At 36.1% G+C, this 27,150-nt stretch overlaps 1 protein-coding gene across 1 annotated transcript in view; it reads right to left on the reverse strand.

Moving 5' to 3' along the window:
* Positions 1 to 27,150, reverse strand: part of LOC130243047 (thrombospondin type-1 domain-containing protein 7A) — a 163,355-nt gene that overhangs the window by 45,768 nt on the left and 90,437 nt on the right. Inside the window, exons 15-16 of the mRNA XM_056475082.1 lie at positions 20,868 to 21,062; positions 16,855 to 17,079 (exon numbers count right to left, since the gene is read on the reverse strand). Coding sequence (XP_056331057.1) covers positions 16,855 to 17,079; positions 20,868 to 21,062 — 420 coding nt within the window. The remainder of the gene's footprint in view (positions 1 to 16,854; positions 17,080 to 20,867; positions 21,063 to 27,150) is intronic.

Genomic DNA, 27,150 nt, shown 5'->3' on the forward strand with positions numbered 1-27,150 from the left:
AGGACAGTAAATGATATTTGACTAGATATTTTTCAAGACACTTCTATACAGCTTAGAGTGACATTTAAAGGCTTAACTAGCTTAATTAGGGTATTTAGGCAAGTCATTGTATAACAGTGTTTTGTTCTGTAGACAATCCAAAAAAAAATTGACCTAATAATATTAACCTTAATATGTTTTTTAAAATATTAATAACTGCTTTCATACTAGGCGAAATAAAACAAAGAAAAATTAACATAATACATCTATACATTAAGCATCATGGTGGTGCAGTGGGTGGCACGATCGCCTCACAGCAAGAAGGTCGCTGGTCCAAGCCCCAGCTGGGTCAGTTGGCATTTCTGAGTAGAGTTTGCATTTTCTCCCCATGTTCACGTGGGTTTTCTCTGGGTGCTCCGGTTTCCTCCACCGTCCAAAGACATGCGCTATAGGTGAATTGGATAAGTTAAATTGGCTGTAGCGTATGTGTGTGAATGCAAGACAGTATGGATAATTCCCAGTGTTGGGTTGCGGCTGGAAGGGCATCCGCTGCGTAAAAAACATATGCTGGATAAGTTGGCAGTTCATTCCGCTGTGGTGACCCCTGATTAATAAAGGGACTAAGCTGAAAAGAAAATGAATGAATGAATGAATGAATGCTTACATTAAACATATTATAGGTAATACGATTTCCGTACTCCGTTAAACTAAGTGCGATATGGCTGTATATCGACACTGGTGGGTGGCGTGCGTTGGCACAAGGCCGCAGGGCAAGTGATGATACACAGCCATATCACACTGCTACTCGTGTGATATTGCATTTATACAACAGTTCGACGGCATAATCGTGTGTATAAAAAAGATAATCATGGAGAGGCTAAAAATCCTTTTTTATGAGGAACTACTTTCTTCCACCATTCACTCACATCTGCAGCTGACGTCAGAACAGCAGAAACTGTTGCTACTTCACCAACGTCATTTTAGAGCTAGTGTTTGAATGATTCTCTAGCGTAATGTCTAAAGTGATGACAAAACAGCTGATTTTGCTCACATTTTTAGATTATAAAGGCTGAACGAACGGCATGAAACGCCATCAGTCTAGAGATATTTCCCAGTATTTCTCTGTTGCAATCGGGATATCACAATAATTTACCCCAAAAAAGCCAAAGCAGCACAAAAATTACCAGATTACTGTTGTGTTTGCGATAAGGTGTAAGGCTAAACGCATGTGGGCATTTCTCTAGTCTGCAGTAACGACTCATTATAAACAAACAGATGGCCAACCAAAAAGTAACTCAGGGTTATACAAAGAGTGGCCAACACAGATGATATCCCTGATAAGCGAGTCCCATCTCACACTCAATACACTACAATTACTACAGTATAAATACAGCACTACAACATACAAAAAGAGAGAGATAGACTTAGAATGTCACTCACCAATTTTACAATGTTTTGATCAGCTGTAGTTTGAAAAAACGCTGAGTTTTCCACCTCTAAGGGCTTATTATGCGGTCTCTGTCACCATCTTGTGGATGGACAGCGTCAACCGTCTTTGCTCTGCTCAATGACAGGCTGATGGATGTCAAAGCGCTGTATCTCAGAAATTATAAATATTTAAAATAGGCACTATCCTGATACATAAACTGCAAAGTTGTAGTTAAACAACTACATAATTGCCTGAAAATGTTTCAAAAATACATTGTTGCCTAACAGCTGCAATATTTGTCAAACTGTGTACAGTTGAAGTCAGAATTATTACCCCCCCCCCGTTTATTTTTTTCCCTAATTTCTTAACAAATTTTTTCAACACATTTCTAAACATAATAGTTTTAATAACTCATTTCTAATAACTGATTATTTTAATTTTGCCATAATGACAGTAAATAATATTTGACTAGATATTTTTCAAGACACTTCTATACAGCTTAAAGTGACATTTAAAGGCTTAACTAGGTGTGGGAATATAAATTTATATTCCAAAGTAATGCAAAGTGTCAGTTTCACAGCACGGCTGTGTAACTTGTTTTTCTCTTTTCAGTCAACTGGTCAGGCGGTTTCTGTCTCCAGAACATAATTTGCGGGTCATGCTTTCATGCTACAGAAACCATTTTGTTGATTAACTTGTGTGGTCAGTAGCTGGGCCGGTTTTCTACACCTATATGCCAATTTACCCTGCTGACTCCAAAACTGAATTTGCATGCTTTGTTTAGCCATCTCCCCACCTCCTAAGACAATATAGACAGGACATCTTTGTCTTAATTCAGACTTGTGATAAAACTCGCAGACTGCAGACCTCCAATAGGCTCTTGCAGACACATGGACTTCTCGAAGACGCTGTTTGACTGCAGATTAACCAACACGTCTCAATAAAGGAATTCTGCTTGTTTCGAGTCTCCTGGACTGGGTTCTCTTCTATATTCACATTTATTTTTTTTTTACAACAACAGGTTCATTAGGTTAACTAGGCAGTATAGGGTAATTAGGCAAGTTATTGTATAGTGATGGTTTGTTCTGTAGACTATCGAAAAAAAAAAAAAACTTAAAGGGGCTAATAATTTTGACCTTAAAATGTTTAAAAAAATAATAAAAACTGCTTTTTTTCTACCGAAATAAAAACAAGACTTTTTACAGAAGAAAAAATATTATCAGACATACTGTGAAATTTTCCTTGCTCTGTTAAACATTGTTTGGGAAATATTTAAAAAAGAGTGAAAAAAAAAAGTGGCTAATAATTCTGACTTCACTGTGTGTGTGTGTGTGTGTGTGTGTGTGTGTGTATGTATATATATATATATATATATGTATATATATATATATGTATATATGTATATATATATATATGTATATATATATATATATGTATATATATATATATATGTATATATATATATATATGTATATATATATATATATATATATATATATATATATATATATATATATATATATATATATATATATATATATATATATATATATATATGCAACCAGTTTACTGTAACAATGTAAAAATTAACAGCTTGGTTTGATACTGTAATAAAAGAAAAACTTGGATTAGACTGATTTAGCCTTATATTTCTTTTCTGAAAACAATTAACTGGCCAGTATTATTAGTTTTATTCCACGCCAAAACCAATCATTACACGCATTTGGCACTTGGTGAATGTTGATTTTGGAATCTGTGTGTAAATGTGGGCAACTACTGTGCTAATGATGAAATCAGGACAACAAATTACAACAGTTTAATGAGGAGACCATGTCAGACAAGAACTTGTTCATCCTGAACTAAAAATGTCAACAGATAATTAAGTCTTTTTAGGACTAGGATTTTTGTAGTATTGTTTGCATTTAGCTAAAGCCACTGCCCCTTTGCCCCTTTGTGCACGGGCCTGCGCCTCACAGCAAGAAGGTCGCTGGTTTGAGCTAGTTGTCATTTCTGTGTGGAGTTTGCACGTTCTCCCCCGTTCATGTGGGTTTCCTCCAGGTGCTCAGGTTTCCCCCACAAGTCCAAAGACATGTGGTACAGGTGAATTGAGTAAGCTAAATTGTCTGTATATGTGTGAATGAGAATGGGTGTTTTCCAGTGATGGTTGCAGCTGGAAGGGCATTCGCCGCGTAAAACATAGGCTGGATAAGTCGGCAATTCATTCCGCTGTGGTGACCCCAGATTAATAAAGGGACTAAGCCGAAAAGAAAATGAATGAATGAATGCCAAAAAGTGACTGTTAACAATCTCCTAGAGCTTACAGTAACTTATTGGCAGCAGTTTGCCAGCAATTTACAGTTAATCAAACTTACAGCAAAATACTAATAATATAACTATTATTGCTTTACATGTTTTAAAAATATTGTATATCTTTACTTTAAAATACACAGTATTTTTTGTCTTCTCACCTTTAATTTATTTTCATACAATACAAATTACTTATAATTAGTTTATCATCTAGTTCCAAATGGTAAATAAACATATTTCCTATAATTGACAAGATTAAGCAATTTTTTTTACTGTATTTTGATTTACAATGATTTAAATTTACTGTTTAAAATACAGTAATATACTGCATGGGCTGCACAGCATTGGAAAGTCTAACATTGCGATATGTTTTTCTGCAATATATATTGCGATATGAACATAACTGAATGATTTGAATAGCTTCATTTGGAAAGAATTTCTTAATTTAATTAATTGGGATTTCTAAAAATATTTTTATGCATTACTACTGCATAAAATATAATAAACTCCAACAGAGAACTTTGAAAAGTCAAATAAACTGCATTGTGGTTTTCTGAGGAGTCTAAGGGCCTACTCACACTATGCTATCCGAACCGTGCCCAGGCCCGTTTCCCGGATCGTGTGAGAAGTGTGAGTGCTCTGAATCGGGCTCAGGCACGGCTCACTTGGCCGGCCCTGGCCCGGTTGACTTGGGCTTTGGCACGGTACGCTTGTGTGTGAGTGCAAAACGCGCCAAAGCCCGAAACTGAAAGCGAGACGTGACTTTTAAGGGACTGTTTCATATGCGTTTATTAATCATTCTTAATGTTCAATGAATGCAAACTGTCGTAGTTTATTAAAGACGCAAACCCCTCACTGCACGAAAGCTCCGCACCTTCAGCAAACCTCCTAATTCCATCAGCACGAGAATTTTATGATTGTTTATGAGCGTCAAAAGTGGCTGATCTGTTCTGCAAAATATTTGACTGCGTGTCACTGCATATCAAATGACTTAAACGACGATATAACTAAAGAAATCTCCACTGTGCTGAGCGAGAGCGCTTATTGAACAGCCCATCAATGACGTAACCGTGCCCAGGTCCGAATGTAATGCGAGTGCGGGCCGTCGGGGGAGACAGGAGGGGGGACAAGCGTGCATTGGCCCGGTTCAAGGCAACTGTACATAGTGTGAGTACGCCCTAACAGTAAAAGTAAAACAATCTAATGTAAAATTACATTATTCAATGTATAAATCTTCATCAAAAATGATTTAATAAAGTTACAAACATTCCTTTTTGGTGTCTAAATGCTTCTCACACAGTCAAAAGTCTTAAAATTCTACAGTGACTTCACAAAATTCATGTGTTCTGAATTGGGTTTCTGATCAACTATAATCCCAACACAACATTGCACATCCTGCCAGGGCCGGCCCGTGGCATAGGCAGTATAGGCAAATGCTAAGGGCGCCGTACATCTAGGAGGGGTGCCAGAAATGAGTGAAGAAAAAAAAAGTAACTTCCGCTATTCTTAAACTATGGTATTACTTCAGAAAGGAATAAGCCCACATTAATTGAGCTGCATAGTGCAAAGTCTACTACTACTACTACTACTAATAATATTGCCTAAGACCTCCATGCTCCTCCGAATAATTAGACTTTTCCTGCTACACGGTGTTGATTTTTTTTTGATGGGTCAACCGCTCGGCATGTCAAAACGTCTCAAAATGTCTGGTGCGCAGGGGAGGCAAAAAAGAAAAAAAAGTGGAGGAAAAACGAGACAAAGACAGAGGTAATGTTACAATAAAGATGATTATTTTGCTGTATCTGAAAGAGGATTGATTTATATTAATTGATTTGATTAACGCATGACGCATACCTGTCAAATCTCCTGTTTTTGCCCGCTATCATTCCGTTTAAGTATTTTGCTATATTCTCCCCTGTATGTTTAATCTTTATGAAAAGTGAAAGTACCATCAATACAGAGCTGTTATTGTAATATGACTACAAAAGCCAATCAAGAGAATTGTGCTTTCGCTTTATTTTGGCTTGAAAGCACATTAAAATGAATATAAAAACATCTGCATTCACTTTCTTTCCATTAAAGCTGTGCGTCGATCGTCGCAACCTCTGAATCAGTTTAGCCTACAGCATGCATGCTGACTGACGGACGCGCTCTGTATGATAAACTGTTCCCAAATAAGCTTCAGATTTTTGAGGGTAGTGTTTATAGAGTGTAAAGAGTGTGTAAAAGTGTCAATTTCCAGTAATTAAATGATGAAATGATGGAATAGCAAAAATGTTGGAATAATGTTGCTTGGAGTTGCATATTATAAGTTAATATAAGCACAAAAAAGATCATTTAAGAAGTCCTTTGCAGGAATAGCCTATTAATTTAACTCAGTTGGCATTTCTGTGTGGAGTTTGCATGTTCTTCCCGTGTTGGCGTGGGTTTCCTCTGAGTGCTCTGGTTTCCCCAACAAGTCCAAACACATGCGCTATAGGGGAATTGAATAAACTAAATTGGCTGTAGTGTATGAATGTGAATGAGTGTGTATGGATGTTTCCCAGTACTGGGTTGCAGCTGGAAGAGCATCCACTGTGTAAAACATATGCTGGAATAGTTGACGGTTCATTCCGCTGTGGTGACCCCTGATTAAATAGAGACTAAGCCGAAAAGATAATGAGTGAATGAATGAGAATTATCTGTAGTCTTTTAGACCCGACTCATACATTTTTCAGGCCTCATCCTACCTCCCTGACTTTTCATCCCTCCTTTCTGCTTCATAGCATGTTTAGTTAAAATAAGATCAGGTTTCACAATGCACTGAGCGCTGCATATTTTTTCGACGTGCATGTTAACAACTGGGATTCCTCTTCTGTCTTCAGATGTGCTGCTGAGGTTTCTCAGTCCCACAGTTGCAAAAACGTCTAAGTATTTTGAATGTACAATTGCTTTGTTTAAATAAAAGAACGTTCAAGACAAAGCTAATAGGTTTCTTATATGTACACTAGCAGTGGAATTTACTGTGACGCGACAGGACGCCACCTGAAATCTTGCCTAGGGAACCAGATTGGTTAGAGCCGACCTTAATGTGAATATCGCAGATGTGCACATTGGATATCAATGCTGAAATGGTATATTGTGCAGCCCTATGTCATACAGTAAAATACAATTAGCATTACAGTTAAATACTGTGTAATTTACAAAAACTTATTGTAAAGTTTGCTTATTTAGATCCCCATTAGCACTACCAACGTAGTGACTATTCTTCCTGGCTATTCTTCCATCAGCAAAGACCAAAACAAAAATTATAATTAAAATAAAACAATAGAAACAATACAAAAAGCAAATAAAATACACATTTAACAGTGTAGGAATAGCTTTACAGCCTCACAGTTACCCCAAAAAATAATAATAATAAAAATTAACCAGGATCTGACACGAGTGTGACGGGTCAGAGATGCTGCAGTGACCCCAAATACCCTACCACAGTCACATCACATCAGCATAACACAAAACAAATGGACTCCAGGAGAAGAAATAAAGACCCAGTGGCCACACGCTGACCATCTGACCCAACACATAACGCTTTCACCCCTACAGCAGCTCGTGATGGCCAAATCAAACATGGCCGTCCTCGTGTTATTGTGTTGTGTGACCTCATTCCTTCAACACAATCCACATCCATGACCCTTGGCAATGCCAAATTACAACAAGCACTAAAGAGCGAGCCATAAAAGAAAAACAAGACACAGTTTCTTACTCTGAAATCTTAAAAAGTACAAAACGTGTCATAGAAATCAGACCTTTTTTCTCGAAAGCTGTTCATAGTATGGATGCTATAAGTATGACAAAAATCTTATAGGACAATACTAGTCATTACATATCCTGATAGCATTATATTCATTCATTCATTTTTTTTCGGCTTAGTCCCTTTATTAATCAGGGGTCCCCACAGCGGCATGAACCGCCGATAGCATTATATATGTAATATTATTATAATATTACACAACACTATTTGTTTAAACGCAGTCAATTAGTATAATGACATGAAGCTCTAATTACTCACTATTGAGTGAGGAAGATAAAGTCTAAACCTCCTTGTGTTTCCCAGAAAATTTAATGGGATAGTTCACACAAAAATCACGCTAGTTAATTTTTTGCTCAAAAAAAAAAAAACATTTAATTAAACATGCCACATTATTTTTAATGTGAAGAAAAGTAATGGCATTTAAGAGGGAAAAAAACACTTTAATAAGAGGTTTAAGCACAGTAGTGTGGCAACTGTGTGCGAATATAACCAACTTTTAAATTTAAAAACGTGTTAATTTAATCTTTTATAATCACACTTGATAAAAAGCGTCTGCAGAAACACTTTGATTGACATTCTCCCTTTGTACATGTCATCAGAGGGGGAAAGCCCCACCCACGAGTGATGATCTCTCTCTCATTAGCATAGGATGTTAGTCTTGTTTTTAAATTTGCCACTATGCTGACACATAGAAATTTGTAGCTCCGCCCTCTTTTGAAAAGAGCACATTTGAATTTAAAGCAAAAGTCACCAAAATAGCAGATTGATGCCTCAAATGGGCAGTTTCAAAGAGTTATAAGAATTATTGCTGGGTATTTTGAGCTGAAACGTTACATACACACTCTAGGGCCAGCAGAGACTTATTTTACAGCTTGTAAAATGAGGCATAATAGGTCCCCTTTAAAAGTACATTACACTATGTTCTTTTTAGTTCTTTCAACCTCTTTGACCATTAAGCCTGGTTTAGACTCGACGCATCCGCTAGTTGGTTTGAGCATGCGGCGAAAGTGACGTCATCGCTGTGTTTGCGGAGGTTCGCTTTGGGTATGCATGACATGATTTCGGCTGGCGGAGCGCATGTGTTTTTTTTTTTTGAGACTTGAGAGAACAGTGTGCACCGCGCCGCATTTGATTTGTGTTGAGTTTGAAACACTTTGAAGAGATTTTGTCTGAAACAGGTACGATTGTGCAGACATCTTTATGATCCGTCCATGCGTGATCATAGAGATAACCAGATGAACAATAATTCTCAGCTAGACAATGCAACAAGGAAAAGGAGGAAAGTAAAAAACCTGAGGGATAAGTTTGTTAAAGCCAAAAGAGACCAAGGCGAAAGTGGAGACTTAGGTACACAATTATAGAAATATGTTTTTCCACCATTTATAAGTTTAATACTGATGTACATATTACAATTTTGAATTATTAACTAATTTTAATATTTACAAAACTATTATTAGGAAACAAATTATTTCTGTGGAATGGAATATTTGAACCTATTACAATATACTGATGGCCTGTTTTTCTAGGCTTTATTGGTGATAATGGTCAGGAATGTTGGACCATTATTGCCTTTTTAGCATAAGTAGAGGACAGAAACTAGCCAGACAGTAATGTGTGAATTGTGGAGTGGGCTAAATCTAAAAAACATCTGTATTTTTTTAGTAAGTGTCATTTTTTTTGCTTTTATTCCAGCCATATGAAAAAATATGTGTACTGTAGTGCAACTTATGATCTGCTGTCAATAATATTTTAATAAACTTTAATAGGTAAACTGTCCGAGATATGAACAAGTGATGCATCAGTTTGATTTTAAAAAATCTTTATAATCAATAAAATAATTTAGAAAAATAATTAGTTTAAAAATCTTGAACGATACTAATGATTTGACGTAGTTCTGGAAACTTCCTACTCTTCTGTTTATCTGTCTGACTTTACGGTCAGTTTCTTTTGACCGCCCCCTGTCGTTTTAAAGAATATCACAACAGGGAATGCGGCAAGTATAAAAGCCTGAGATGCGCGATGCGGTGCCAGGCGAAAGTATAAATCCTGCATTATTAATAGCCTATTTAAGTGTTATGGTAGGCCTACATTATTTTCAGTGCATGATTGACTGCTTCTTCAAATACACAAAATATACTTATTTACCTTATTTGTGTTTAATTCAATGGAATAAACATGGATATGGCCATTTTTCAGAAAATGGCCTATTTATTTAATTTGAAAGTATGTTATATATATATTTAGCCTACAGTTTATATAGGCTAATAAATTATATTTTTTATTTATTTAAACATTTTTAAATAAATTACGACCTGTATTTTTCTATTCGTTTTGGCTTTAACAGTTTATTGATTACTATTCTAATCAAAGAACATGAGCTCTGTAAAAAAAATTTTGTATGGCCCACAGTCAAAAATTTAATATTAGTGCCATGGCTGTGGCGAGTCGCAATAGTGTGTCTAAAATGAAACTACGCCTCTTATTAGAAAGCAATAAACTTAATTATCTCAGGCGCAGCATTGTATTAGATTTTAGCAAATGTGAACAAAAGATGTAGAAAACACCTCCACCTTCCATGGAGAAACAGCCACCCGCAGCATTGAGTCCTCTGCATTCAGAATGGGCCACTACTGAAAATGAAGCTTGGCTGCCCCCTAATGCTAGTGTATTTCCTGAGTCAGAGAATTTTTCTGAGTACTGCGGCTAACCGCGGTTAGTCATGGCATTCTGTTCTCTGAGATTTGCATTTCTAAAGGCCCCATCTGCATACCTGTCAACCATCCCGTTTTTCCCAGGATTCTCCCATATTTTACAGTTCTATCCCGCTATTATCCTGTAAAGGTATTTTCCCATATTTCTCCCATATTTTCAGTCTTTCTCTGAAGGGTGGCAATTAACATTAAAGAGCCGATCCTCCCTATACCGCCAAACTACCAAAGGGTAGTTTTGGTAAATGCTCCTAAATGTGAGCCTGTTCTGTGCTTTTATTTTATATAGGCATGAACTTTGAAATAAATATAAAAATGGCGGGATTTCCTTTCCTTTTCATTACAGGTGCTGTCACCCCTCCTATGCAATCCTCTAAACAGTTAGATAGCGGTGCGGGACTGTCAGCTGAAGCTTTCCATAGCGATAAATAGACACTGTTTCCCCAACGGATTCTGTACACGCAATTTGAAGCGCAGTGAAAGTCTGGGTTATGGGTGCATGTTTGAACAGACATATACACATAATTAATAATAATAACATCTAAAGACGTCGATCTTGGTGGGGTTTTTTTCAAACACAACTAATTTTGTCCTAAATGAGCATAAAAATTTAGTAAAACTTTCATTATAACGTTAGATGTGTGCATTTTTAAAGTGACACCTCTGTTATTTAATGTGATCAGACAAAACATCTAAATAAATGTGATTCATTTGTTGCTCTTTAATCAGAATGTGTAAATTATACTGTATAATTTCAAATTATCCAGTGAAGAAAAGGTTAATGAGACTCAATAACTTGATTCTATTTCTTTATAATAGCTAATAATTTTATTAAGCTAAAATGCTTGCTAATTTATTTGCTGCTAATGTTTACTATTTATCTTTTTCTTTTGTAAATAATAATAATAATATTAATAATAAAACATTACTGACTGTTTAACTGTTTAGTATTATGTTTAGTAATTTGGGGATTTTTTTAGGGTGGGGGGGAGGGGGTATCCCTTATTATGGTGGGCATATCCCTTATTTTCACATCTTAATGTTGACAGGTATGCATCTGTACTAAATTTGGTCTTTTAATAACACTGTCTTACCAGTGGACTATATTTTACAGGTATGCATTGCTAATGTTTTGTTTATTATCTATTGTAATAAACTAAACCAGTAAGTGGAGCAATAGATCAATGTACTGTACATTATGACTGTATTCATTCTGTTGGTGAACTAACGCTTTGAATCAGGCTGTGAAGAGCAAAGCGTGAGCATTAAAACCCCATGAGAAACGCTACAGTCTTTGAAGCCGGTAAACACACTATTAAACATTCATGTTAAAAATGTTATCTTTTCATTCCTGATGCATTTTAGGAGTGTTTGCTAGTTTGGGTCGGTAAGTATTTTTTAGAATGTTTCTCAAATAAGTCTCTTATGATTACACATACAGAAAATACAGTAAAACTGGGAAACAGTATAACAGTTCAAATTGGGTGTGTGAGTGTTTTAATGATGTAGATTACTTCTGATGCAAAGCTGCAATTATCAGAATCATTACAATATCAAGTTGTCAGTGTCACATCATCGTTCAAAAATCAGTCTAATATAATGATTTCTTACACTCACCGGCCACTTTATTAGGTACATCTTACTAGTACTGGGTTGGACCCCTTTTGCCCTCAGAACTGCCTTAATCCTTCGTGCATAGATTCAACAAGGTACTGGAAATATTCCTCAGAGATTTTGGTCATGTCATTTCCTCAGAGATGACATGACAGCATCACGCAGTTACTGCAGATTTGTCGGTTGCACATCCATGATGCGAATCTCCCATTCCACCACACCACAAATGTGCTTTATTGGATTGAGAACTGGCGACTGTGGAGGCCATTTGAGTACAGTGAACTCATTAGAAGATGGTTACACTGTGCTCATAAAGGGATGGACATGGTCAACAGCAATACTCAGGTAGGCTGTGGCAATGACACGATGCTCAGTGTGCCAAGAAAATATTCCCCACACTATTACACCACCACCACCAGCTTCAACTGTTGATACAAGGAAGGATGGATCCATGCCTTCACGTTGTTGATGCCAAATTCTGACCCTACCATTTGAATGGCACAGCAGAAATTGACACTCATCAGACCAGGCAACGTTTCTCCATTCTTCTATTGTCCAATTTTGGTGAGCCTGTGCGAATTGTAGCCTTAGTTTCCTGTTCTTAGCTGACAAGAGTGGCACCCGGTGTGGTCTTCTGCTGCTGTAGCCCATCTGCCACAAGGTTGGACATGCTGTGTGTTCAGAGATGCTTTTCTGCAGACCTCAGTTGTAACGAGTGGTTATTTAAGTTACTGTTGCCTTTCTATCAGCTGGAACCAGTATGGCCATTCTCCTCTGTCCTCAACAAAGCATTCGCACCCACAGAACTGCCGCTCACTGGATATTTTCTATTTTTCAGACCATTCTCTGTAAACCCCAGCAGTTTCTGAAATACTCAGATCAGCCCATCTGGCACCAACAACGCCATGTTAAGTCACTTAAATCCCATTTCTTCCCCATTCTGATGCTCGGTTTGAATTGCAGCAGATCGTCTTGACTTACTTTCATGTGATTGGCTGATTAGAAATTTGTAATATATATATATATATATATATATATATATATATATATATATATATATATATATATATATATATATATATATATATATTCTTTTTTTTTATTACACTAATCTAAAAATTCTTTTTTGATTGGTTGCAGAACCAACCACTGTTGTCCAATGTATTGCCTAATTAACCCAAATTGCCTAGTTAACAATTTAATTAAGCCTTTTAATTGCACTTCAAGCTGAATACCAATATCTTATAAAATAACTAGTGAATGTTATGTACTGTTTTTAATAATAATTAATAAAAATATTATTTAAAAATAATTGAAAAACAAAGAGCACTTCGAAAATATGTGGTAAGGAATAAAATAATAATTCCATCTTCAACCGTACATATATATGTAAAACGCTTTCTTGTGTGGTAGGATCTTATTAATATCACCAGTCCTTCTGTGTATTCTTTCTTGTTCAATCCCTAAATATCAAAGAGCTGGCAAATTATGCATAAAAGCAAATTATGTATTGAAGCAAATTTCAATGGAGTCCTTCTGTTAATTCAGTCATATATTGTTTCTATAATAATCACTAAATTCCCCTCAAGAAGCCAATGACGAACACACAGATCCCATTACAGGCCTGACTTCTGATGTTTTCCTGAAAATTATTGCACTTAAGCCAATTGTGGAGTTCAATTCTCAAGACTCTGAACTCGGGGGAAATAAAGAAGAGCAAGTAACTGAATAATCCAACATTTGAGCCTTTCGCAAAAAAATTATTTCAAGCCTGAGCTCATTTCTCACGACAACTCTTGCTGTGTTTAATGACTCATTTCAGAGTTTTTAACGTGGGCTGCAGATCAACATGAATTACATCAAATCAGCTTTGTTACCAGGCTTCATTAGTGGTGATTGTCAAAATCAGGATTAATATACAGCAGCTTGCATTACCGCACAGATTTGTCAATAAATTCTACCTTATGTCAAATTGAATGTATTGCTAGCATCAGGGTCAGACTGTCATTATTACAGTTTAAACTAAACCAAGTATTGTGTTGCATTTCCAACTAAATTTACAGTCATTGTCCTGCCACCGGGGACAATCCACCGGGGACAAGTTTACTTCCCTTTTTTGCAATTAAATCCTAATCCAATCATGACAAACTATATTTCGTTGGAAAGGTCCAAGACTTCTGAATAAATATCAGAGTATAAATATGACCACAGTTTTACCACAAATAAATATTACCACAGTTTTTTTTTTGTTATGTAGGATCAGTAATAGTTAAAAAAAAAAACATTTACTGTCACCCTACAACCTCATATATATATATATATATATATATATATATATATATATATATATATATATATATATATATATATATATATATATATATATATATATATATATATATATATATATATATATATAAATATGAGAAAGCTTAAAATGTTTACTTTCCATATTTGGTGACTGATTACTGAGCAACAGTTATTTATTAATTTGCAACATGATAGTCTCAGAGTCATAACCAGGGGGCGTTGCTAGACAAAGCTCTACTGGGGCACGTACCTCCTTCCCCCATATATATAATATATATATTATAAATAAAAGTATTCTTATTATTATACAATTATTCTTCTAAATAATCTTAAAATGTAACTGGAAAACAATGTTAAGACAACTAGAGTGATGCTAAGATCATTTAAGAAATTACTTTTGCATAAATATTAATTTAATTTGAATGAAATTCTATAGACAATTCAATATAATACAAAAAAAAAAAAAGATGTGCTATAGAATTATCTGTTGTAGACTTGACACATGGCAGATAATTAGGTTTATTAAGTCTTACCTCCCTGACTCGTCATTCCTCCTTTTTGCAAACTTTAGTTTTTTAAACTTTAGTTTTTAAACTTTAGTTATGCTGTTATGCTGGTTTTACAATGCATGAGCGGCGCGTAACAAGCAGGTAGCCTGCTTTTTTGGCGCACATGTTAACTACTGGGACTTGCACCGGCAGAAGAGCAGCGCGTGCGAGAGCAGCACATGCGGAGATGCGTCAGTTTGCTTTTTGATTAAACACATTGCTTTCATCAGTGTTGGTTCGGTTGCACAGGGAATAACCATCTTTGTTTCGGAATTACCACTCTTAATAAATACACTTACATATGAAGTAAATCATATCTCAATGCATTTACTGGGGCACTGGAGATTTTTACTGGGGCATGTGCCCCAGTGAATTGGGTCTAGCGACGCCCCTGGTCATAACGCATTACTTTGCTACAGCAATCCAGCAGTAAAACTTTTAGATGTGTTTGAGTGGCCAAATTCAACTGAAATGCCACCAAACTGCCCATGCTACTTTAGAATTCCATGTCTACTTTTGACAATACAAATATTGTCAAAAGAATGAAAAAATAGTTCATATTCCTCTAAACATAGGGGGCACACTTGTATGGCTGGAGGTCATCTGGTGGCCATGTTTAATACTGCGGCCTAACGAAAATCACATTCATTTTTTTGGGATATCTTTAAATTCTGAAATGAATTTGTTCAGATATTTAGCTTTGATTTTAGGCTAAAATATGTTTTGTAAAATACATATCTCGTGTATTATATTAACATACATTTATTGTTTTATTATTTTAATAAACAAAGGGACACAACCTTTGTTTAAATTAATTTTTTTTTACTTTTTTCTATTCAGCTACAATCTGACATCTGTGTTCTTTAAAACGAGACCAGGCTTAAATCTGTGCACCAAAGTGTTGAAGATTGTGAACATATAATTTTTCATTTTCTGTCATTTTCTTTTCCTTTTCTTGATTTCCGTGAGTGTGTGTGCTGTAAAAGTGTGAGTGGTTGGTTTCAGCTCTGATTACATCCAGTGCCAGACAGCATGCCATGAGGAATGGAAATTTAAACCTTTAGATCAACAGGGCAAACCCGCCCAAACCAGCCAAATAACCAGATTAACAGCAGAGAGAGGGGAGAAGAAAATAGTAGGAAGACAGTAAATAAATGATTTATTTAGATTCGAAAATACTAAACTAAAAATAAATCAATACATAAAAAATTTTATTGATCATAATAATCAAAATATGAAAACGCTTAATTTATTAAAAAAAAAAAAACATTACAACAAACATGGTAGAAACTAAAATAAAGGGTAAGGGTTTGCCTTTTTCTAGGATATCCATACCATATTTTAATAATTGATTGAATTTGAATTTATTGGAAGATGATGAACCATCTAATTTTCAAGAGGGTCCCTGTTTAATTTAATTAATATAACTCAAATTTTAAATCCAATATTCACCTTATGAGGGTTTATCATGCTTGACTTATAAACATGCATTAGTACAGTGTATAGTTCATCCAAAAATAAATACTTACACACTATTTAATCACCAGAAGTTGTTTTAAATGTTTATGAGTTTCTTTATTCTGTTGAACACAACAGAAGATTTTTTTGAAGAAATCTAAAAACCTGTAACCATTGATATCTATAGTAGGAGAATACTGTGGAAGTTAATGGTTGCAAGTATCCATACTGATACTCAACCAAACTCATAAAGGTTGAGTCAATTTTTATTTTTGGGTGAACTATCACTTTAAATTCTGTCAGCTCAGTAAAATCAAAGACTATAGAATACACAAGGCACGTCACTCATATGGGGAAAAGTGTAACGTTCAATATGGTGAATGAAGCCCAGCCTTGTAGTACCAGTCAGCGATTGCTAAAGACTGATGATTCTCTGAGGCAGGGGCTCGGACCAGACATGAGTTTCTGCAGATTTTCTGTGACTCAAACGTTTAGAAAAGAAACTAAAGAGCCAGTTGTTGATTCCTAATTTGAAATTTAATCATAAGCTTGGCAAGCAATTTTGGAGAATTTAATATTTCCCCATTCAAACAGAATGCCTGAGCATACTGCCCAAGAGGCGTTACAAAGACGGCCGCCGAGTGAAATGACTTGCCTTAAAGGGATTTTAGTATAATACAGTAATTATAGGCTCAGTGCAGAGCATCTCACCGTGGCTGTTACAGCGAGAGGTCTCCACCAGCCGGTTGTCCTGGTCATAACACACCATAGCCTGGTATCGATAGCCCTGTCCGCACTCCTTCATTCCCTCCGGCAGGACACAGTCAGACCAGTTTCCCACCGGCTGCGCGTTGTACTTGTCACAGGGACAGTATTGAGTCTCGCTCAGCGGATACATCTGACTGTTCTTACACTTATCCTTCTTCTTGCTCTTTCCTGTAATCAAAGGAAGACCGTGTTGATTAAAGCTCTAATTACTCCCACTAACGAGTGAGGATGATTAAGTCTAAACCTCCTCATGTCTTGCAGCTGATTTAAAGGGATAGTTCACCAAAAAATGAAAACTAACTCACCATTTACACACCCTCAAGTGGTTTCTTTTATTCTGTTGGACACAAAATAAGCTATTCTGAAAAATGTTAGAAACATGTAAACACTGACTTACATAGTAGGAAAAACAAAGATGGAAGTCAATGGTTACCAGTTTTCAGCATTTTTCAAAATATCTTTTGTGTTCAACTGAAGAAACTTAAACAGGTTTATGGCAAGTGAAAGATGAGTAAATGATCATTTAAATGGGAAACTGACTCTTTAAGACAGGAGTTTTCAAACTGTGGGGCGCGCACCACCAGGGTGGCGCCAACACCTATTAAGGGCGGCGCAAGACATTGAGGAGTCCACTCGAGTAAATTATGATTACGATTTTTATGCGTTCACTAGAGGGAATATAATTAATGTTAGCTCTACAGCTAACTATCAGGCACCGGTAGAGTTAATGCTTTCCAGTAAAATATATACAAATAAAATGGAGTGGGTGCTTTTTAAAATGAATGACGGTGAAGGAATGAAAGTCAAGCCGGTGGGTCGTCTGACAAAAAAAGTGCCCTTCTGAATCAAATCAGCTGGATGCCCTTCTGGATCTTTCACTTACTTTGAAGACATACTGACTATGTTTACATGGACATCAGTTGTTTGCCTTAATACAGGGGTCACCAAACTTGTTCCTGGAGAGCCGGTTTCCTGCAGATTTTAGCTCCAACTCTAATCAAACACACCTGAACAAGCTAATCAAGGTCTTACTAGGTATACTTAAAACACCCAGGCAGGTGTGTTAAGGCAAGTTGGCGCTAAACCCTGGAGGGACACCGGCCCTTCCAGGACCGAGATTGGTGACCCCTGCCTTAATAAGACAATAATATAAGTAAAGTGTTACGTGAAGTACTTTTTGAATGTTGCGTCACCAGGCTATTCATGTTTCCTGCAGAGGCTCATGTAATTTTGGGTGTTTCATCTTGAACTTTTTGACTTTACTGCAGTTCGTTTAAAGTTTCACTTTCACTCATGAACATTTCATTCACGTCACCGTGACAAACTGGGGTATTAGACGAGAATATAAAAGTAAGGACTGGTGGAAGAGTGTTGTTTTAATGGAAAGTCGAATGGAAAGTTAAAAAAAACTCCGCATTTCGTGATGTGTGTGTATGTGTGTGGTCCTTTACTGACAGCCGTGTGTGTGGATCTGGTCACAAAATGCATCGAAAAGTCCTACATGATGGTAATAGTTTGATTGCGGTGTTTACTTCAATAATGCCACTAATATATGCATACTCCACATCTTAGTCCAGCAGGTTTAGTTCAGTTGTGACTTTAGTCAGATTAAGGTAATCAAAAAAAATAAAATAAATAATAATTCGCTGTTTAAATGGAAGACTCTGATCAGAGTATTGTCTAATTAAAATTATATTAAGGTATTGTCGCCCATGTAAACATACTCAATGTTCGACTCAACCACACCGTCAGGGCTCTGTGATCGGCTTTGCGAAGTAGCATTTTCTGTAAGTACGTACATCAAAAGCAAGTATGCTATGGCTCACGCTTATTGACAGCGGAAGATGATTTACGGTTAGTTGTGTCTGGAATCCAACCACAGTTTAGCATGTTGTCCTCACAGAAACAGGCTCAGCCATCACATTGAATCAGGTAAGCTGTATTTATGTTTCAATGTGATTAATGCTACACACTTTAAACGCAGCAAGTAATATGTGAATGATGTTTGCACATGCATTATAATTTTGGCTCGAGGGGGGGGGTGCCTGGGGGCACGAGTGAAATTGGACAAATTTGGGGGGGGGGGCGTGTGTAGTAAAAGTTTGGAAATCCCTGCTTTAAGACACTGCAGCTGAGTAGGTTCAAAAATTAACTAAATGTTATCACCATATTCCCACATTTAATTGATTAATTTGGGAATTAAATGAACTTTTTTGTATTACAATGTTTCTAAAATAAGCAAAAGAATCCTTGTTTTAATAATCATGTACTAATTTGCATACATTTCTAGTACAAACACATCTGAACATTTGTTAAAGTCAGGTTCAAAATTACTATTATTATTATTTTTTTTTTTTTACATGTTATTGTGCGTTCACACTGAAGGCGGTGAGAGCGACAAAGTTTGCTCTGGCCGCCCTGGCGACAACGCTGTCTGTTGAGCATCAAAATTCACTACATTGATCCGGTAATTAAAGGGGTCGTTAGCATATCATATCAGTTACATTTCAGCATAAAACGTATTTCTAGTGTGAAAATGTTACGCACTTTTTATCAAATTCATTCAACAATGGAAAATCAAGTTGCATGTGATGTGGCTTTGCTCCACTTAATTATCAAATGTGTCCATATGTCTGAAATATCCTGAAGCAGCAGTACTGTTTTGTATTGTCGCATGAGAGATTCCTGCCTTTAAGAAAAAAAAATAAAGAAAAAAATAAAGAAAAAATACATAAATTATATGTAACATTAATGTATAAAAACATTGCAAATAATTGGAAATCCAGTGACCGCAATAATCAAACCCTTGGGAACAACTGTGGTCGGAACCAAAGTTCACAGTGACTGTGTGCTCTGAACACCTCTCAAGCAGTGGACTTCTACATTCTAATTGGTTGCCGCCGAACCGCATCATAGCTCATTATCATAAAATTGAATGACTTCCGGCTACTTTGACGCTCTTGCCACTTTCGGTGTGAACGTACAGCTAGAATCAAAGGGTTTTACTGAGTTTGTCACTCTGTAATTGACAACATACTGCCAAAAGTCCCCAAAGTTAGAAACATGTAAAAACACTGACCTCCGTAATTGTCGTTTTTCCAACTATGGAAGTTAATTGTTACCTATTTTTCAGCATTTTTAAAAAAATCTTATCTTAAAATTTCTTGTGTTCAACTGAAGAAACTCACACAGGTTTGTGGCAAGTGAAGGGTGAGTAAATGATGATTTTAAATGTGGTGAACTGTCCCTTTAAGACACTGCAGGTGTGAGTAGGTTCAAAAATGAACTAAATGTTATCACCATATTTCCACAGTTGATTGATTAACTTAAGAATTACACACTTTTTTTGTATTATAATGTTTCTAAAATGTGTAAATGAGGGATTGTTTTAATTATGTACTAATTTGCATACATTTCTAGGACACACGCACATCTGAACATTTGTTAATATCAGGTTCAAAATTATTATTATTTTTTTTTTACGTGTTAGAACCTTTAAAAACAGCAGATTCGAATTTAATCGCTTGATTGAATGGGTGTTATCAGTAGTTATCACCTGGTAGATATGGGCCAGTATAGCGGCCTTCTGCACCTGCTGGTAGGCTCAGAAAGCTGTCACCACCCATCTACATGGTTAATCAACTATAGATCACATAAGACTGCGGCCGGAAGTTAACAAAAATTATTGATATTATTTATTAAATTTGCCAATTATTGTATTTTATTAACATCTACCCCAACCCTAAACTCATCACAGTAATGTCAAAACTGATCTGGAATCTTCTCTATTAGTAAAGCAGATTAACCATGTGGATGGATGATAACAGCCTTCTGAGCATACTAGTAGGCGCAGAAGGCCCCTACTGGCCCATATCAATCAGCTGATAACCACTGATAACGCCCATTCAATCTAGTGATAACATTGGAAGCGGGTGGAAGTGCAGTGTGTTTATTACCCAGCAGGTTTCTCCGGCGGGTCCGGACCCCCACACAGTCTGAGGAGCAGGGGGAGAAGCGGGACCAGCCGCTGAGCTGGCAGTCGTCTCTGCACGGCAACTGGCAGAGCTGGCTGACCGCGGGCATACTGCTGGCAGAGCGCAAACACTGCAGAACATCCGCCAGACCACCGTCCAGCTGACGACATGAAACCGCTGCACACACACAAAGTGAGAAAGAGAGAGAAGAAGAATCTGTATTTACAGTAGAACAGAAAACACTTCCTCCTCCACTGTGATGAATACACATTTCTAAGAGCTCCACTGTACAGTCAAACACAGCAAACTATTCCTGAGTTCCTGCCACTCCATAATAATAATGATAAATGAAGAAATCTACTTGAAGGCCTCACCGTTTCTTTAGTAGCTCATCATCAATGTTGGGGAGTCTTTGGAAATGTAATAGATTACAGATTAAAAATTACCCTATTTAAAATGTAATAAGTAGTTTACCTTTTCAATTACTTTAAGTAATTGAAAGTAAAGTAAAAGTAAAGTAACTGATTACATCTGATTATTTTTGTTTACTTTTAAGTTTCTAAAAGATATTTTCACCTAAATCATTTTCCAGCATTTATACCAAGCAGGTGTGTCCGTAGCTCTGTTTACTGTTACAATTTCAAAATCTTTCATCACTTGAATTAAGATTATATTAATTTCATTTTAAAGTACAGCCACCACAAAACCAGACCTTATTACAAAAACAGTGTTTATTGTTGTTACAAAATCTAAATTTTAGTTTGGTGATTTGTGGCATTTGCAAAAAAAAAACAAAAAAAAAAACATCTAAGCTATTTTTGCCATTTTCATTTTTAAATCGAAGCAACTTGAATCCAAGTCAATCATATGTTAGTGATCAATAAAACTGTCAATGAAACATACGAGGCAGAATTGTTCAGTTCAATTATTTACTGTAAATGATATGCTGTACCAAACAGAAATAAATTATAGTATAAAAAAATCCAATAAAACCAGGTGTTACATATTTAAAATACTATAGCAATTTATAGTAATGGAAAATATTTAGGAATGAGCATTATATTGTATATATAGTTACACCTCTTAATTAATAGATTACACTACATAATGTAGTATAACGATCAAGAACTAATAGTAATTACCATAGTATACTTCAGCCTTTATTACAGTAAACTATATATATATATATATATATATATATATATATATATATATATATATATATATATATATATATATATATATATATATATATATATATATATATATATATATATATATTTATATATATATATATATATATATATAGTTAGCCTAAATGGTTGGGGACATCACCGCACCGACCAGAGCGAGAGGTGGCAGTAACGCACCAAAAAGTTTGTTATTGACCACCGAAAAGCAGGTAGAAGAAGAAAATCATTAATCTCGCCGTCATATGGCTTTATTTTCATCGGCTAAATACCGGCCTCGCAGTTCTGTGAATGTCGGTGCTGACACTTATCGATTCGCGATCAGTAAATGTAGCTTGTGTGGATGCTACTGCGCTGCTCGACTACAAAAAAGCTATTTGATTTAGGAAGTAACGACGCTACCGCCACACTACTAGGAAATGTAGATATAGCAGAATAGCACCGCTTTATTAAATGGCCTTAACAAAAGGCATCATGCATATCAAAAACAGGCAAAGCAACAGATTAATATTATTCAACATATTGCAGATTTTTTAAGAATTTTTCAAGATGTAAGCCCATTTGTAATCTGTAACATTTTCATAAGTAACTAATTTAATAACATTTTTTCTCAGTAACAGTAACGAGTTAGTTACATCTATTTTGTGATTAAATTACATAATGCCATTACATGTAACCAGTTACTCTCCAACACTGCTCATCAGAACTATAAATGCCACAGACTAAGAAAAGAAAATATACACACAGAAAACCACCACCACCACCACACAAAACAGAGAACACACACACGAGAGAGAGAGAGAGAGAGAGAGAGAGAGAGAGAGGATGCACACATAAAGGAAGAGAAAATACACACACAGTGTGCACACCCATACATACAGACAGAAAACACACAAACAGACGAAGACAGACAGACAGACAAACAGAAAACACACAGACAGAAAAACAACACACGGGTGCAGACAGACAGACAGAGAAAGACACAGAGACAGACACACGCAGACAGACAAATAGAAAACACACACAAATGCACACACGCAGACAGACATGCACGCACACACGCAGAGAGCACACAGAGTCCCTGTGCTCAGAGAACACCTTCAATGATGCATCACTCTTCTGTTGTTTGTATTTAATTCAGTTACTGAGTTGTTTATTAGAGGTGTGAGCACAGAACCCAGTGCCAGAACCACCTGGATTTCCAGGTTTCTCACCAGAAGAAGGTAAACCTATACAACAGTGAATGGGAAATATTATTACAACTGAAAAATAGCCGTTTCTTATTTTAAAGGGGTGGTCCAGAGTGTGTTTTTAAGGCTTAATTCTGTTTATAAGATGCAAAGCAATTTGTGCTCATGCTTCAATTGTAGAAAAATCATGTTAATATTATTACACATCTTACTTTGATGCATGCATATATATAAACATATATATATACATATATATATACATATACACACACGCATATACACAAACACACACATACACACAGTATACATATAAATAAATGTTAAATACAAAATTAAAAATGATAGGTAAAAAAAATATATAAAATTAAGTGCTACAATACGATCACTGATTTATGCACCACCAATAAGATTGTCACAAAGTAAATGTATTACTAGTTAACATTAATGGAGTTCTCCAGGAGTCTTTTCAGTTCTAGCACACCTGTAAAGTCAGGTCTGTTCTGCTTGTCAGTGTGAGGAGGCTGTGTAATCTATGGTATTAAGACGCACAGTCACGTTGGCAACGACGTGAGCACAAGTAAACAGGAACCATGAGGTCAAACTGTGGGGGACGACAGAGTTCAACAGAGCAATGACGCCAACACAACGATGCCCTTCCTCACTGTCAAGAGCCATCAGATCAAGAGTTTGAAGGATCGTTTCTGCTCCTGACAAGCACTGAAGGGCAAATGTCAAGTCTAGTGTGATGAAAACCTTTGTCAGACCAACATCAAAAGCAGTTTAATACATAATCAAGTCTTCCGCTGCCTTGTGATTGACAAACATGTCAAAAAGATTCAGAAAAAAAGGCAAGAAAGAATCCAAAAACAACAGTGAACAAAACAATTATGCAAATACATTGCAGACTTCAATTGCAAATAATAGTTTTTTTAAAAGCAACATTCTCTGAGGAATAAAGCAGAATGCAAATTAGCCTGTTTCTGAAATAAAGCAATAAAAACTCACAGACTCCAGAAGAGATCAGATAATATACCAAAATGATGCTTATTGCAGAAGATCTTTGGAGTGTTTTGCAAACACTGTTTGAGTTGCTTTAGCATCCGATCAAAGAAAATACGCAAATATACACAAAATCTGTCATTCATTTTCCTTCCTAATTATAAGGGGTCGCCACAGCGGAATGAACCGCCAACTATTCCAGCATATGCTTTACGCAGCGGATGTCCTTCCAGCCACAACCCAGTACTGGGAAACCCCCAAACACACTCACGTTCACACGCACACTCATACACTATGGCCAATTTTGTTTACCAAGTTGACCCTTTGCTAAACCCCGCCTTCCTTAGTTATTGTTGTTACGCCTGTCAAGCTTTTGTGCCTGGCACGTCTATTACAATATGTGTGAGCTGGTGTCAGACATTCCCAGGGATATAATTAGTCATTTTTGGTGAACAGGTGAGATATCCGAGAAAAAAAGAAATGCAGTACACATTTCAGGGGTATATTAACCACGTAATACGCAAACGATTCGAAAATAATTTAATCAAAATTGAAGCTAGGTTAGCCTAGTCGCCTCATACACTGACCATACAACAGCTTAGTTCATGCACAGCAGGACAGGTGAAATATAAAAAATAATCTAATAATAACAAATTAAACCGTGATTTCCCTTTTTTTTTGCCAAAAAGCCTGATACATTAATACTTGTGCAATGAAATATAGCGTTACTAACCGACGGGGAAACACGCATGGACAGTGCGTCTACATAATTCATTCATAGAAAGAGCAGCCAGAAAGGGGAAACTGATGGATTTGTGCTGAATATTAGCATCATTGACCAATAACAATGTACAGCACCTATAACTCTCAGTATGTTTGTGTGCTCTTTATAAAGTTTCTATTCTAATTTGCAGTTAAGTGGAAAAAATAAATAAATTGAAATGCAAATCAAAGTATAAATAGCAGAAGTGAACAAATAGATTTTCCCTACCAGCAAATATTAATCAGACACCAAATATAAAAGCAGACACTAACCCAGTATAACGTCATCACCAATGGCTAAATCTCTAAAAACCGATGAAAACATCAGTGAATTGTAGCTCTGACACGAACACGAGGGTTATAAATGACTGAAAACAGATGCGGGTGAAGTATTTTGATCGCAAGTGCTCAGATTGTGATCATATGTCGGTTTTGTTCTGTTGATATGTAATTTCAAATATTCGTAGCTTGAAACAGATGGAAATATGACTGCTATTAGTATGACTACTATGGCGAGGGCTTAAACGGAGCTGTGCTCATAATATCGAGAGAGAAAAAAAGAAAAAGACAGCTGGGAAACATAACCTGCTTTGTATTTTTGTAGAGAACACAGTTTAGATCTTTTTAGGGTAAGAGGTGTGTGAGTTATTGCCAGCTATCACTGAATGTGTCAGGAATATCGAAAACAAAACGAACCTAACCCCGCCCTTTTAGCACCCCTCAGAGAACTTGAACCATGCTGACATGTCTCCCCTTGGGTTTTAGGTTTGGAAAGGGAAAATAATTCCACCACCCCATCCAAACTTTTAGGATACTGGAAATCAGATTTGGACAATCTATATGCACAAGGCTTTGACTTGTTTTACTTGCTCGAAAGCTTGACAGACCTCCTGCACATACTGTAGCTACAGTTGCTTAGCCACGATTGGTGTGTGACAGTTTTCGGGTGTGGCTTAGCGAAGGGTCAATTCACCTATACCACATGTCTTTGGACTGTGGGGGAAACCGGAGCACCCGGAGGAAACCCACGCCAACACAGGGAGAACATGCAAAGTCCACACAGAAATGCCAACTGGCCCAGCCGAACCAGCGCCCTTCTTGCTGTGAGGCAACAACACATGAAATCTGTGTTGAATGTAATTTGCATGATGCAGCATTACTAATTTGTATGCACAGGTTAACACTGAATGGTGGGTGTGCCCAAAACAAACCCATAACTCTATGAGAGAATAGGGACAAACCTTTTAGAACAGCTTTCAGTTGGTCAATGGCAGTCTATTTCATTTGACTCAAATTAGCAATACACCAACTATGCACCACAACACCTTTTCAGACCACGATGCACATGGGAGCACAAATGGGTGCAAATGCATTGGCTATAACCCCTTAACTGTTACATTATACTTTAAAACTTATAGTCTAAGCATGAAGCAATCATGACAAGATATATATATATACACCTTATATATATTACCTTATGAACAGTTAAATATTCCCCTACTGTGCAATAAATATGTGCAATACTTTCTCATACGCACTTGTACACAGCACCGTATATCAATATACAATGCAATAGTCTCTACATTCGCACTTGTACACAGCACCTTATAACCTGTATATTTATAACAATCTGTACACATAGTTCAACATCCAGGTTTCTTCACTAACTGCATCTGTTTAATGTTTATCTTATTTTATTATTATTAGTTTATTTTTTCATATTTATTTTGTGTTGTCACTTGTCACTTTATGTACACTGGAAGCTTCTGTAGCCAAAACAAATTCCTTGTGTGTGTGAAGCACACTTGGCAATAAAACTGATTCTGATTCTGATATATATATATATATATATATATATATATATATATATATATATATATATATATATATATATATATATATATATAAATTGCAAGCATAACACTTCTAGTTTACATATATGGTGACTGAATTTTGATGGATATTACTGAGCAACAGTTATTTATTAATTTGCAACAATACTTTGAGTTGTACAGCATTACTTTGCTACAGCAATCCACATTATTATGATTTTTAGATGTTTAGAGGCTGATTTCAAATAAAATACAACTAAACTTCCCATAATCCTTTAGAATTTTATGTCGA

Source organism: Danio aesculapii, chromosome 16, assembly GCF_903798145.1.
Source record: "Danio aesculapii chromosome 16, fDanAes4.1, whole genome shotgun sequence".
NCBI classification, from domain to species: Eukaryota; Metazoa; Chordata; class Actinopteri; order Cypriniformes; family Danionidae; genus Danio; species Danio aesculapii.